The sequence below is a fragment of the Symphalangus syndactylus genome, chromosome 1, assembly GCF_028878055.3.
Source record: "Symphalangus syndactylus isolate Jambi chromosome 1, NHGRI_mSymSyn1-v2.1_pri, whole genome shotgun sequence".
Classification (NCBI taxonomy): Eukaryota; Metazoa; Chordata; class Mammalia; order Primates; family Hylobatidae; genus Symphalangus; species Symphalangus syndactylus.
This window is the reverse complement of record NC_072423.2, coordinates 133,544,775-133,560,087: the sequence shown is the minus strand read 5'-3', so window position 1 is coordinate 133,560,087 and position 15,313 is coordinate 133,544,775. Positions and strand designations below refer to the sequence as shown.

General features: G+C 46.3%; 1 protein-coding gene and 1 pseudogene across 13 annotated transcripts in view; one reads left to right on the top strand and one right to left on the bottom strand.

The window, feature by feature from the left end:
- The window catches only part of SLC4A7 (solute carrier family 4 member 7), a 110,892-nt gene extending 107,735 nt beyond the window's left edge, over positions 1–3,157 (bottom strand). For 3 of the 13 annotated variants that reach the window (XM_055285100.2, XM_055285110.2, XM_055285129.2), the window contains exon 1: positions 2,685–3,052. In XM_055285100.2, coding sequence (XP_055141075.1) covers positions 2,685–2,744 — 60 coding nt within the window. In that variant the 5' untranslated portion in view covers positions 2,745–3,052. Of the gene's footprint in view, positions 1–2,136; positions 2,453–2,684 lie in introns of those variants that run through there. The other 10 variants (XM_055285180.2, XM_063636989.1, XM_055285198.2 and 7 more) reach the window with 8 other exon arrangements.
- LOC129489210 (uncharacterized) lies at positions 2,743–7,068 on the top strand (annotated as a pseudogene).
- The last annotated feature ends 8,245 nt before the right edge of the window (positions 7,069–15,313 follow it).

Below are 15,313 nucleotides of genomic sequence, written 5' to 3'. Positions count from 1 at the left end.
CCAATCTATTCAACATCTTTTTGCATAATTACAAATCTAAGATGGGATTTTATGAATATTAATTTGTTCTACTTTTTGGCTATGCTGAGCAGTCTGCTGCGAGTTAAGAGTTGTGACTGATGAATATCATAATCTCTCACTTTTACGACTTTCATTTACCAAAACCGGGTGAGCAAAGATTTAATTTTATCAAAGCCAATAGTTTCTCTTTCCTGTTTTCAAATCAGTTCAACCTACAGCTTTACTATTCTCCCATTCTATTCTTAGACTATATGCTAGTTTACTGTATTTGATTTCTATTATTGATTTATATACGTTAACTGTAACCAAGCCTTATCTTCTCAAAGACTTAGGAGGTTTACCCTTCTAAAGTGCTCCCCTACCACATCATTAACAGCAGTGTTTAATAATTCCTTTGTCATCTGTCTCCCAACTCAAATACCACTTCTATTAGGATAGAGTTGGGTAGGGCGCCATGGCTTACACCTGTAATCCCAGCACTCTGTGAGGCCAAGGTGGGTGGATCACCTGAAGTCAGGAGTTCGAGGCCAGCCTAACCAACAGTGAAATCCCATCTCTACTAAAAATACAAAATTAGCCGGGTATGGTGGCACATGCCTGTAATCCCAGCTACTCGGGAGGCTGAGGCCAAAGAATCAATTGAACCTGGGAGGCGGAGGTTGCAGTGAGGCAAGATCAGGCCATTGCACTCCAGCCTGGGTGACAGAGCGAAACTCCGTCTCAAAAATAAATAAATAAATATTAGGATGGAGTTGGTTCTGCCTTGTTGGACACTACAGTAAGTAGTGTAAATAATAGTCTAAATCGCATAAACACTAGTCTAAATAAGTGTTATTACAATGAATGAATGAATAATTTGGAGGGCAATGGCCTTATCATATGCTTCCTCTACTAGCTAGGCATGCAAAATTTGAGAACACACCATAGTTTCTATCCAGCTCCGTGAAAACTCGAATGCACTTTACTGCTCAATTGAGAATTTGCAAATAAATTTAAGAACAGACAACATCATACTTGAAACACACAGAGAAAGTACTATAAAACAGTTTATTCAAAGGCTACACAAAGAATTACAGAAGGCCAGGCGCGGTGGCTCACGCCTGTAATCCTAGCACTTTGGGAGGCCGAGGCAGGCGGATTGCCTGAGGTCAGGAGTTCCAGACCAGCCTGGCCAACATGGCAAAACCCCGTCTCTACTAAAAATACATAAAATTAGCTGGGCATGGTGGTGCGTGCCTGTAATTCCTGCTACTCTGGAGGCCGAGGCGGGAGAATCGCTTGGACCTAGGAGGCAGAGTGCGTTGCAGTGAGCCGAGATCGCACCACTGCACTCCAGCCTGGAAGACAGAGCGAGACTCTGTCTCGAAATAATAATAATAATAATTACAGATTATTTAGGATGAGTTTCCAGTATTCCATTACCATCACTGTGAATGATCTTCCAATAACCACTGCTAAATGACTTCACTGTCTGGTGACTGAGTTTTCCTCTATGTTAGAGAACTTACATGAACGTACTGAACTAATGAATGACTACTTTCCATAACCTTAACTATAATCCTAAAAGTTAAAAGGGAAAGCCGGCAGGCAGTTTTAAAGACAACTCTTGAATAAAAACATAGGAGAAGTAATTTTCCTCTTAGTTGTGAAAGACCGGACAATTTTCCCTGCAACCTTCCCGCCTTTGCTGGTTGCATAGTAAAAATTAGAAGTAGGAAAATTTAGAATACTTCCATCTCCTTTGAGTCACGAACTTGGAAAGGAGAAAGAAAGAGACAACTGCGGGGACGCATGTGCTCTAATGAAAGCAGGAAGTCCGCTTCTTGAGCACGGGCCATTCACCCATCATCATAAATGGGAACACCGGCCTTAAGTCCATCCCCATTCCCTTCTAACCCTGAAACCAAAGCCAGTCTCAGTAGGAAACGCGATCTTGCTAGCTGAGTTAAAGAAGCAGCACCAGACAGCTCAGGACACCCTCCTCCTTCTACTTGGCCTGCGGCAGGAGGATACTCCCCGGGTTCCAGCCAGTGGAGAAGGCGGACCCGGCAGGCAACAGCGAAAGAGCCTTGGCCGGGAAGGAGCGCGGCCAGTCCACGCGGCCGGAGAACTCACCGAACAAAGCGCACCGCGGAGCGGGAGGGGACACTCGGAAAGAGGGGGAAAGATTCAACCAGCTCTTCACCACTGCCTGGGGCTAGAGACAGGTGGAGCCGCCGTCCTCCTTAGAAGGAGAAGAAAGATAGGTTTTCGAGGGCTAATCTGAAACTCCTGCGCCAAGGCAACCGGAACCGGGACCCCGCCTGGGGAGAGCGCTAAGAAACAGGGGAGGTGAGCGCTGAGCGAAGGGATGGATGGTCGGGGTCACAGGCGGCCTCTGCGGAGATGTCGGGGTCCCGCTTGAGCCGCGCAGAGGATGCCCGCGGCGCGCCGCCGGCCGCCCCGACTCGGGCCTCCCGGGCGCAGCCGCCGGCCCCCTCGCAACCGCGCCCCAGGCCGCCACACAAAGGGGATGGCGAGGCGCGCCGGCCGCCGGGAGGTGGAGGGGCGACGTGTCTGGGACTAGGTGGCCGAGCCGCGACGCCCGCCGCGCCCCCCGCCTTTGTCTGCCTCGCCCCGTGCCCTCCCCCTGCCGAGGAGCCCCACCGCCGCGGCGCCCTCACCCTGCTCGTTACCCGGGTGAGTAGCGGTCTCATCTGCTCGCCGGCCCCATCAGCCTCCATGGCCGGCCGGCCAGCCCGTGACGGCCGCTACGGTACTGCCCTGCGCGGTCTGCCTGCTTCTGCCGCTGCCCCCGCCGCCGCCGCCGCCGAGCCCCCCGGCGCGCGAGGACAAACGTTGGTGCGTCCGTGCGCTAGGTGTGCGCGCGTGGGGAGAGCCGGGCGCCGGGCGCGGGAGACGCGGGGCGTGCGTGTGCGCGCTGCGACTGCTGGGCTGGCTCTAGTAGGAGAGCGAGGCCGCGGCGTGGAACCTGAAGCTAGAACTGAGCGAACCGGAGGACCGAGCGGGAAGGAGGAGAGCCGCGTAGGAGGAGGGGTTCGGGGGCGGAGCCGCAAACCGTGACGAGCGCGGCGCCGGGGCCAGGCAAGACACGCCCCCCAGCCCCGCCTCCTCGGGTCACGCCCCCTGCCAGTCTGGCACCGTCAGCCTCCTCAGCGCGCCCGCGGGCCGCGCCGCTAGGCCACCGGGAGATGGGGCGGGAGGGAGGCAGGACGGACATTTGTCCCAGCCAATCGGCGGCTGGCGGACTTCCGCCCGCCTCCCCCCGTGCCACCTCCTCAGGACGCACCGCCTCTCTTTGTATAAGCTTAATTGACCGAAGCTGAGCGTCTAACTAGTTTTTCAAGTCGGAAGCTCCCCTGACGTTCTCAATGGGGTGGGGGGGTCACCACCTCCCTTGGCTCCTAACTACATTCTTTAGAGGCTGCAGGGAAGAAGGACGCCACCTCTCTCAAGGACGCCCAGGATAACCCTCCGAAGCAACTAATGAGTCTTCACGACTCCTCAAAGTTTCTTTTCTGTCTGTCCAGTAGGCACGAACCCCAACTCAGGGACCGTGAAAGATGGGGTACACTTGACCAGGTGTCCTCCTGTGCTTGCTCGCCCACTAAGCACCACGACAGCTGCCACTTTTTTTTTTTTTTTTTTGAGACGGAGTCTTGCACCAGCCCAGGTTGGAGTGCAATGGCATGATCTCGGCTCACTGCAACTTCCGCTGCCTGGGTTCAAGCTATTCTCCTGCTTCAGCCACCTGAGTAGCTGGGACTACAGACGCGCGCCACCACGACCGGCAACTTTTTGTATTTTTAGTAGAGACGGGGTTTCACCATGTTGGTTAGGCTGGTCTCGAACTCCTGAGCTAAGGTGATCCACCAGCCTCGGCCTCCCAAAGTGCTGGGATTACAGGGGTGAGCCACCACACCCGGCCAGCTGCCACATTCTTGAGTCCACCCTGTAGGCCGTCTCTCAAATATCCCTTCTGTAACCGAATGATTGTAATACCTGCCACGCAGGCTCATTGAAGGATTAAAGGGATTTATATTCATAAAAGTGCCTGGCACATAGCATGCTGATAATTGTCATTATTGTTAACAGGTTTCTCTTGAGTGTTTCATAAAGATGAGAAATTTGGCCGGGCACAGTGGATTACGCCTATAATCCCAACAGTTTGGGAGGCCGAGGCGGGCGGATCACCTGAGATCAGGAGTTCGAGACCAGCCTGACCAATATGATGAAACCCCCCCGTCTCTACTAAAAATACAAAAATTAGCCTGGCGTGGTGACACACGCCTGTAATCGCAGCTACTCAGGACGCTGAGGCAGAAGAATCTCTTGAACTCAGGAGGCAGAGGTTGCAGTGAGCTGAGATCACGCCACTGCACTCCAGCCTGGGCGACAAAGCTAGACCCTGTCTCAAAAAAAATAAAAAATAAAATAAAAAAAGATAAGGAGAGGTTTAGTTGGGAAGAACTGAAGCCGTGCAATGGAAGGATATATAAATACATCAGCGGATCCGGAGCTCACATCCTATTCATCTCCAACAGGGTATTAGTAAAGCTTTTTGTCAGCAATAGGTAGCTAGGTATGCTGGATGACTCATTCCTTCTTTGGGCCCTAGTCCCCTTTTGTCCTAAATTTCCCAGAGAGTTACTTCCAGTCCAGCACACATTGTTCACTTACTTGTACAAGAGCAGATGTGCCTCTATTAATAGCTACTATGTAAAGAGGCCTACAATTAGAGACTGTGACATTTGGCAAACATATTTCATTTCTAATCCTCTCAATACTGCACAATATCTGCCATCCTCTTTTTCTTCAGCAAGGCAGCCGAGCTGCAGATGCAGAGACGCAGATCGTTGTGAAGACCCTCACGGGCAAGACCATCACCCTTGAGGTCGAGCCAAGTGACACCATTGAGAATGTCAAAGCCAAAATTCAAGACAAGGAGGTATCCCACCTGACCAGCAGCATCTGATACTTGCCGGCAAACAGCTGGAGGATGGCCGAACTCTCTCAGACTACAACATCCGGAAAGAGTCCACCCTGCACCTGGTGCTGTGCCTGCAAGGTGGCATTATTGAGCCTTCCCTCTGCCAGCTCTCCCAGAAATACAACTGTGACAAAATGATCTGCTGCAAGTGCTATGCTTGCCTGCACCCCTGTGCTGTCAACTGCTGCAAGAAGTGCGACCACACCAACAACCTGCACCCCAAGAAGAAGGTCAGGGCTCTTCCTTCCTCGAAGGGCAGCCTCCCTGGAGCCTCAATAGAGTGTCTCTTTCGTTGACTGGGGCAGCAAAAACAAACAAAACAACAATACTACAAAATATGTTATAGTTCCATTTTACAGATGAGGAAGCTGAAGCCCACAGAAATACTGGTTTTAAGTTCTGGTGAGTGGAACTGCTCTTACTATTGGCACCATTCTTTTTTATTTATTTATTTATTTTCGAGGTGGAGCCTCACTTTGTTGCCCAGGCTGGAGTGCAGTGGCACGATCTCGGCTCACTGCAACCTCCACCCTCCAGGTTCAAGCGATTCTCCTGCCTCAGCCTCCTGAGTAGCTGGGATTACAGGCGCCTGCCACCGCACCCAGCTAATTTTTTGTATTTTTAGTAGATACGGGGTTTCACCATGTTGACCAGGCTGGTCTAGAACTCCTGACCTCCGGTGATCTACCTACCTTGGCCTCCCAAAGTGCTGAGATTACAGCTGTGAGCCACCGCGTCTGGCTATAACATTCTATATATTTTATGATTTATTATGCTTATTGTCTACACACAGACACACACACACACACACACACACACACACACGCACAAATGCGAGCTCCATGTAAGCTTCATGTGTACAGCAAATTTGGTTTTTGGTTTTTGGTTTTTTCTCAGACATCCCTATGCCTACATGAGTGTTTGGCCCCTGTAAACTCTCAGCACATGTGTTAAATGAGTAAATGTACAAGTGGGGCGATACATCTGTTCTTCTTAAGACCTAAGAGCATCTTAGATGGCAGCTGAGGATGTGGCCATAGTAACAAGAACAAAGTAGGAGACAAGAACCATGGTGCCAGAGTTGAAAGTGTTAAATAGTCAGCTTCAGGAAGGTCTTAAAAATATATGCTTGGCAGACCTTGCTAAACAATGAATTTCTGTTCATCTATCTTGCAAGGAGAAAAAATTATTGGTTTATTTAATCCACAAATATTTTTTTAGTGACGTCTTTGTTGCCATGCACTTTTTCCGCTCCTCATTTCATCCCAACTGCTAGAAGAGGAATGTAGCAAAGATCTGAATTATTAAATTTGTCACTCAGTTGCCCACTTAATTCAACCTCAGCCAAAGTTCATTCAAGAAGATAATGTGTTAAAATTGCTTTTGTGCAACCAGAGATGGCTACAAAGTGTTCCAAGGTGCTGAAAAGTAAATTGTATTCTTGAATATTTTAAATATTCATCTGGGGCCAGGTGCAGTGGCTCACGCCTGTAATCCCAACACTTTGGGAGGCCAAGGCAAATGGATCACCTGAGGTCAGGAGTTTGAGACCAGCCTGGCCAACACGGTGAAACCCCATATCTACTAAAAATATAAAAATTAGCTGGGCGTGGTGGCGGGCACCTATAGTCCGAGCTACTCAGGAGGCTGAGACAGGAGAATTGTTTGAACGCCGGAGGCCAAGGTTGCAGTGAGCCGAGATCACGCCATTGCACCCCAGCCTGGGGGACAGGTCCAGACTCCATTAAAAAAAAAAAAAAATTAATTTGAAATGTGGCACAGGGAAACATTTGCTAAACAAAGGTAAATGTAAACCTAAATTCATCAGTAGCAATGAAGTGGTAGTACCTAAAGTTAATGAGTTTTAGCTGTATCCTGAATTCAGAATACTTCCTGAGTATCTGGAGCAGTAGATAATCCTAAAAACTCCTTGGCAAGATCTCCATCCTGAGGAGTGAAGTCTTCCCAAGAACAATTCTCTATAGGCCAAGGTATAGTTTATAAAGACAGAGAGCAGCTTCTTTGGTATTTTGAAAAGTGTGAAACCATTCTTTTTTTTTTTTCGAGGTGGAGTTTCACTCTTGTTGTCCAGGCTGGAGTGCAATGGTACGATCTCGGCTCACTGCAACCTCCGCCTCCCGGGTTCAAGCAATCCTCCTGCCTCAACCTCCCAAGTAGCTAGGATTACAGGCATGTACCACCACGCCTGGCTAATTTTGTATTTTTAGTAGAGATGGGGTTTCTCCATGTGGATCAGACTGGTCTCAAACTCCCGACAACATCAGGTGATCTGCCTGCCTCAGCCTCCCAAAGTGCTGGGATTACAGGTGTGAGCCACCGCACCTGGCCACGTGAAACCATTCTTAACTTTTAGCAGAGGGTTCTTTGGCAATTATATGTATCTTCATTGCCTCTTCTTGGTCATGGCTAAAATTTAAATGTTTTCTATCATCTGATCCTATAAAGAAAAGTAAAATCATTGGAATAGTGTTTTCAAGAGCACCAGAGCAGCCTCAGCGGGGCAAAGACACAAGGAAAGTTACTTCATTGTTCTTTATTTCTATAGGCTGGGCATACAGATAAATATTCAAAAGATGAGGAAATAAACACAGACCTTGTCCCTATCTCATGGAGTTCAGAGTGCAAAACACCAATATATAAACAACTGTCAACAAAGCAATGTGTGTAGTTCTGAGTCCTAGGAACCTCAATGAAAGAAATGGAATGAATTCCACTGAGGGTGGGAGGGGATAAGGCTGCCCTCTGTGGGAGAAAGGTGAATATGAAGATGTTTGGAAAAGCTATAGAGAAATGTAGTAGATTTAAACTGATTCATGATGGTATACGTGGTATAATATAAAACATATTTGGTTTTTGTCCTAGGTTCCTATTATAGCACTCACTCCTAAAACCTTTAGAATTTCCTGAGTGATAGCAACGTCTTTTGTTATTCAAAACAAGACACTTTCATAACTTCCGGGTCTATGCTAACTAATGTGATTACCTACAGTGGGACCACTAGATAGTCCAGTCACCAGAAATGGGGTCAGTCACCAGAAACACCAATTGATTAGAGGATTAGAGGCTTGGAATTTTCAGCCCAGCTACCAACCTTTGGGAAAGAAGAGGGAGGCAGGGATTACATGCTATAAAAACTCTGGAATAACAAGATTTGATGAACTTTCTGGTTACTGAACATGTGAAGGTGGCTGGAGAGGGCAGGAGAGCTCCACGTGCCCCCATAACTTGCCTTTTCCATCACCTCATCTAGCTGTACATCTCTATCTTTTGTAATATTCTTTCTAGTAAAACAGTAAATGTGTTTCTCTGAGTTATATGAGGCATCTCAACAAATTATTGATGAGAACTCTGGTTTGTAGCTGGTCAGTCAGAAGTACAGGTAACAACCTACTACTTGTGATTGGCATCTGAAGTTGGGGTTATCTTGTGGGCCTGAGCCCTCAACAAATGGGATCTGACACTATCTCCTGGTAGGAAGCATCAGAATTGAAGGTAATTATAGGATACCCAGTTGGTGTCCACCGGAGATTGCTTGGTGTGTGAGAGTAGAAAGAAAAAATTGTTTTTCCGACCAGGTGCAGTAGCTCATGCCTGTCATCTAGCACTTTGGGAAGCTGAGGCAGGAGGATCACTTGAGTTCAAGAGTTCAAGACCAGCCTGGCCAACATGGTGAAACCCTGTCTCTACTAAAAATACAAAAATTAGCCAGGCACCTATAGTCCCAGCTATTCGGGAGGCTGAGACAAGAGAATCGCTTGAACCCGGGAGGCAGAGGTTGCAGTGAGCCGAGATCACACCACTGCACTCCAGCATGGGAGAGGGAGTGAGACTCTGTCTCAAAAAAAGAAAAAAATTTTTTCCTTTTATAGTATTACATCATCAAATAAATGGGGGGGAGGGGGAGAAGGGCATTACAGATAGAGGTAACAGCAACAGCAAGATCAGCAACATTGATCTGAATCAGGGTTGCTCAGTGGTGAAGCCTGCCTGGTCTGGGGGCAGACTATCCCGGCCGATTCTCCTTGTGCTAGTTGTGTCTTTATCTCATCTTGCCAGCCTCTTTTTTTTTTTTTTTTTTTTTGAGACGGAGTCTCGCTCTGTCACCCAGGCTGGAGTGCAGTGGTGCAATCTCAACTCACTGCAACTTTTGCCACCCAGGTTCAAGCGATTCTCGTGCCTCAGCCTCCCAAGTAGCTAGGATTACAGGCGTGCACCATCATGCCCAGCTAATTTGTATTTTTAGTATAAACGGGGTTTCACCATTATGGCCAGGCAGGTCTCCAACTCCTAATAAGTGATCCACCTGCTTCAGCCTCCCAAAGTGCTGGGATTACACACTGAGGTGTGAGCCACCACGCTCAGCCAAAAGCCTCCTTTTAGAAGATGTTTTGGGGATAATAGTGGTACCCTCCTCAAGGGAACTGCAATAAATATTAAATGAGAGCATCAAGTATAGCATCTACATGCAAGAAACACTCAATAAACGCTTATAATTATTATCTGATTGGGAAACCACGAGGTGGGAGAAAGGTGGGCTCAGGTTCATGTAAAGGGAAAGGCCTTGTATACCAGGCCCCTGAGGAATTTATATTCTCATTAGAGTGAAAACTCCTCAAGTGCAGGATGTTCCTTGTCACTGGGAACATCCCAGAGTACCTGGCACATAGTGGGCATCAAAAATATGTTGAATGAGTAAGTGCTAAGGATATTGGATTTTTTTTTTTACACAAAATTGCAGACCCACCATTAGAGGGTATTACGGAGGGAAATGACTTGAAATGTAGCTAGTCTTTTTTTTTTTTTTTTTTTTTTTTTTTTTTTTTTGAGACAGAGTCTGACTCTGTCGCCTAGGCTAGAGTGCAGTGGCGCGATCTCTGCTCACTGCAACTTCTGCCTCCTGGGTTCAAGCGATTCTCTGCCTCAGCCTCCCAAGTAGCTGGGGTTACAGGTGCCCGCCACCACGCCCGACTAATTTTTGTATTTTTAGAAGAGATGGAGTTTCACCATCTTGGCCAGGCTGGTCTTGAACTCCTGACCTTGTGATCCACCTGCCTTGGCTTCCCAAAGTGCTGGGATTACAGGCGTGAGCTACTGGGCCTGGCCGAAATGTAGCTAGTCTTAATTGAGATATGCTTAAGTTTAAAAGATTTAACATACACACCAAGAAAGTAATCTTGTTAATAATCTTATATTCATTACATGTTGAAATGACAATACTTTGGATAATTTGGGTTAAATAATGGCCTCTCAAAATATCCGGGAGTATACTAGCCTAGGTATTTTGTTGTCTCCACTGAAGCAACAAAATACCTAGGCTAGTATACTCGTGGATATTTTGAGAGGCTATTATTGATCAGATATTCATCCAGGGAGAGAGACAGAGAAGAATGTAGATCACTAAGATCAAGCTACATAACATGGAGTCTCTGTGTACATGTATAATTCACATAGAGTGTAACACCACCATCATCACCATTCCTTGGAGCACCTGTTCCTTCACAGTGTGGACCCCAAAAGTCTGACACAGGTTAATTTAGAAAGTTTATTTTGCAAAGGTTGAGGACACACACAGGTGACACAGCCTCAGTAGTTCCTGACAATGTGTGCCCATGGTGGTTGGGGCACAGCTTGGTTTTATACATTTTAGGGAGACATGAGACATCAATCAATATATGTAAGATATACATTGGTTCTGTCTGGGAAGGCGGGACAACTCAAGCAGGGAGGGGGCTTCCAGGTCACAGGTAGGTGAGAGACAAATGGTTGCGTTCTTTTGAGTTTCTAATTAGCCTTTCCAAAGGAGGCAATCAGATATGCATTTATCTCAGTGAGCAGAGGGATAACTTTGAATAGAATGGGAGGCAGGTTTTCCCTAAGCAGTTCCCAGCTTGACTTTTCCCTTTAGCTTAGTGATTTGGGGGCTCCAAGATTTATTTTCCCTTTACAATAGGAACACATCCCCTTCCAGACTTAAGAGGCATTTTCATCTCTTTTCACTTCTAAAATACTGTGGGTAGGGGCCAGGCGCAGTGGCTCACCCCTGTAATCCCAGCACTTTGGGAGGCCGAGGCAGGCGGATCACGAGGTCAGGAGATCGAGACCATCCTGGCTAACACAGTGAAACCCCATCTCTACTAAAAAATACAAAAAAATTATACAGGCGTGGTGGCGGGCACCTGTAGTCCCAGCTACTGGGGACGCTGAGGCAAGAGAATAGCATGAACCCAGGAGGCAGAGCATGCAGTGAGCCGAGATCACGCCACTGCACTCCAGCCTGGGCGACAGAGCGAGAGTCTGTCTCAAAAAAAAAGAAAAGAAAAAAATACTGTGGGTAGAGTATATGTTCACATATGGTCACTGAAACATTTTTGATAGAAAAATAAACTGGTAATCATCAATATGTCAGTCAAGGGAGATTGGTTAAATCTATTTTACTACTACAAATGATGAAATGCAATTTAAGATTAAAAAGAATGAGTTAGACAGGTGTGCTGAGAAGGAAAGGGTTTCAAAATATATTATGAATATTATTAAGTTACAAAAAAACACAAGGTAAGTAACAATGGCTATACTATGATTCTTTTTACAAGCTAAAAGAATTATATATCTATGTATCTATTCCCTTCTGGAAGTAAGTTAAGACACTTCTAAGAGTGGGCATCATTGGAGAAGGTGAGGGTATCTGTCTTACTGTACTTTTAACTTTTTTGAGACAGGGTCTCGCTCTGTTACTGAGGCTGGAGTGCAATCGTGTGATCACAGCTCACTGCAGCCTCAACATCCCAGACTCAAGCAATCCTGCTAACTCAGCCTCCTGAGTAGGGACCACAGGCACGTGCCACCAACTCAGCTAATTTTTTTTTGGTAGGGTCAGGGGTCTCACTATGTTGCACAGGCTGGTCTAAAACTCCTGGGCTCAAGAATCCCTCCTTCCTCAGCCTCCCAAAGTGCTAGAATTATAGGTGTGAGCCACCATACTTGGTCCTTTTTTTTTTTTTTTTTTTTTTTGAGACAGAGTCTCTCTCACCCAGGCTGGAGTGCAGTGGCACTATCTCAGCTCACTGCAACCTCTGCCTCCCGGGTTCAAGCGATTCTCCTGACTCAGCCTCCCAAATAGATGTGACTAGGGGCATGCACCACCACACCTGGCTAATTTTTTGTTTTTTGGTTTTTGTTTTTGTTTTTCTGAGACGGAGTCTTGCTCTGTCACCAGGCTGGAGTGCAATGGCATGATCTCAGCTCACTGCAACCTCTGCCTTGCCTCCCGGTTCAAGCTATTCTCGTGCCTCAGCCTCCCAAGTAGCTGGGATTACAGGTGCCCACCACCACATCTGTCAAATTTTTTTTTAATTTTTTTTTTTTTTTTTTTTTTTTTTTTGAGACAGAGTCTCGCTCTATCGCCCAGGCTGGAGTGCCATGGCGCAATCTCAGCTCACTGCGACCTCTGCCTCCCGGGTTCAAATGATTCTCCTACCTCAGCCTCCTGAGTAGCTGGGATTACAGGCATGCACCACCATGCCTGGCTAATTTTTGTATTTTTAGTAGAGACAGGGTTTCACCATGTTGCCAAGGCTGGTCTTGAACCCCTGACCTCAAGTGAGCCACCCGCCTCAGTCTCTGAAATTCCTGGGATTTTTTGTATTTTTAGTAGAGATGGAGTTTCACTATGTAGGCCAGGCTGCTCTTGAACTCCTGGCCTCAAGCGATCCACCTCCGTCCGCCTCCCAAAGTGTTAAGATTACAGGTATGAGCCACCACCTCCAGCCACCTGGTCTTTTTATACTTTAATATTAATGAAAATTGTATCGACAGTAAAAACAAAGGTCATATATTGTTTCTTTATATTTAAAAGCATTTTATGGCCGGAGGTGGTGGCTCATGCTTATAATCCCAGCACTTTCAGAGGCCGAGGAGGGCAGATCACTTGAGATCAGGAGTTTGAAACCACCCCGGCCAACATGGCAAAACCCCATCTCTGCTAAAAATACAAGAAAAAATTAGCTGAGCGTGGTAGCGCACGCCTGTAATCCCAGCCACTGGGGACGCTGAGGCAGGAGAATTGCTTGAACTCAGGGGGCGAGGTTGCAATGAGCCAAGATTGCACCACTGCACTCCAGCCTGGGCGAGAAGAGTGAAACTCCGTCTCTAAAAAAAAAAAATTTTATTAAAGAACATTTAATTTTAAATGTTATATATTTTTAAGTATAATGTAGATAAGTTATACAATGAGATTTGATTTATCCTTACCTTCAGGTTTTAAGAAATAACCTATTTGGTAGAGTCCTCTATTGGTACTTCAAAAATTCCCTTTTATGATGGGCACAGTGGCTCACACCTGTAATCCCAACACTTTGGGGGGCCGAGGCGGGCGGATCATCTGAGGTCAGGAGTTCGAGACCAGCCTGGCCAACATAGCGAAACCCTGTCTCTACTAAAAATACAAAAATCAGCTGGATGTGGTGGTGTGCGCCTGTAATCCCAGCTACTCTGCAGGTTGAGGTAGGAGAATCGCTTGAACACAGGAGGCGGAGGTTGCAGTGAGCTGAGATCTCACCACTGCACTCCAGCCTGGGTGACAGAGCGAGACAGTCTCAAAAAAAAAAAACCCTTTTAATCATTTCCCAGTATGCTCTCTAATCAACAAAGTTCTCACTTAAGAAGAATAGAAATTTTGTATTATCACAATATAAAACATCACTTTATTTTTTATTAATTTTTTTTTAGACGGAGTCTCACTCTGTTGCCCAGGCTGGAGTGCAGTGGCATGATCTTGACTCACTGCAGTCTCCGCCTCCCAGGTTCAAGCAATTTTCCTGCCTCAGCCTCCAGAGTAGCTGGGATTACAGGCATGTGCCACCATGCCCAGCTAATTTTTGTATTTTTAGTAGAGATGGGGTTTCACCTTGTTGCCAGGCTGGTCTTGAACTCCTCATCTCAAGTGATCTGCCTGCCCCAGCCTCCCAAAGTGGTGAGATTACAGGCGTGAGTCCGCATGCCTGGCCACTATTTTATTTCTTGATCATGTTAGTTACACAACTCTATAGATGCATTTGCCAAAACTCACAGTACTGTACATTAAAAATGATGAATATCACTGTATGTAAAATAATACCCAATAAACGTGACTTAACACAAAAAGTGGCATATATAAAACTGATCAAGATACATTTTACAATCTGTGAAATACAATTCTCTTTGACATTCACTTGATTTTTATATCAAGTGATTATACAGCAATTCTATGTTGCTGTGCTTTAAAAGAGTATGTCACAGTGTATTCGTTTATTTTCACACTGCTGATAAAGACATATCAGAGACTGGGTCATTTATATTGGAAAAAGGGTTTAATGGACTTAGAGTTTCACGTGGCTGGGGAGGCCTCACAATCATGGTGGAAGGCAAGGAGGAACAAGTCACATCTCACATGGATAGCAGCAGGCAAAGAGAGAGAACTTGTGCAAGGGAACACCTCTTTATAAAACCATCACATCTTGTGAGACTTATTCACTATCATGAGAACAGCAAGGGAAAGACTTGCCCCCTTGATTCAATTATCTCCCACCAGGTCCCTCCCACAACATGTGGATCTCAAGATGAGAACACAAGATATCAAGATGAGATTTGGGTGGGTACACAGCCAAACCATATCACACAGCATCCTTAATAAAATAATAATTTTTGAGTTCTCTTCAATTTTTTTATGAATATATACCAAACTATGTTTATGTCTGTTTCTGAATTCTATTATGCATATACTTATTCAGAAGAAACTATGTTTATCAAAACTAAAGTCTCGACAGGCATGGTGGCTCTCACCTGTAATCCCAGATTACAGGATTACGTGACCCAAGGGCAGATGACCTGAGGTCAGGAGTTCGAGACCAGCTTAGCCAACATGGTGAAACCCCATCTCTACTAAAAATACAAAAAATTAGCCAGGCACGGTGGCAGGTGCCTGTAATCCCAGCTACTCGGGAGGCTGAGGCAGAATTGCTTGAACCCAGGAGGTGGAGTTTGCAGTGAGTCGAGATCACGTCACTGCACTCCAGCCTGGGCGACAGAGCAAAACTCTGTCTCAAAAAATAAAAATAAATAAATAAAGCCTGGAAGCACTGTCATGGTCAAATAACACAGGTAGGAAGCGTTCTGGAACTGACCCCTAGACAGGCTAACATTCATCTCATTGTTTCTTTTGCAGTGCTGACTTTTTCCAAGTCAGGTTAAAGTCACTGATCACCACATAGTTTGCTCAGGCATCAGGCTCAAATGCTGTAATCTACC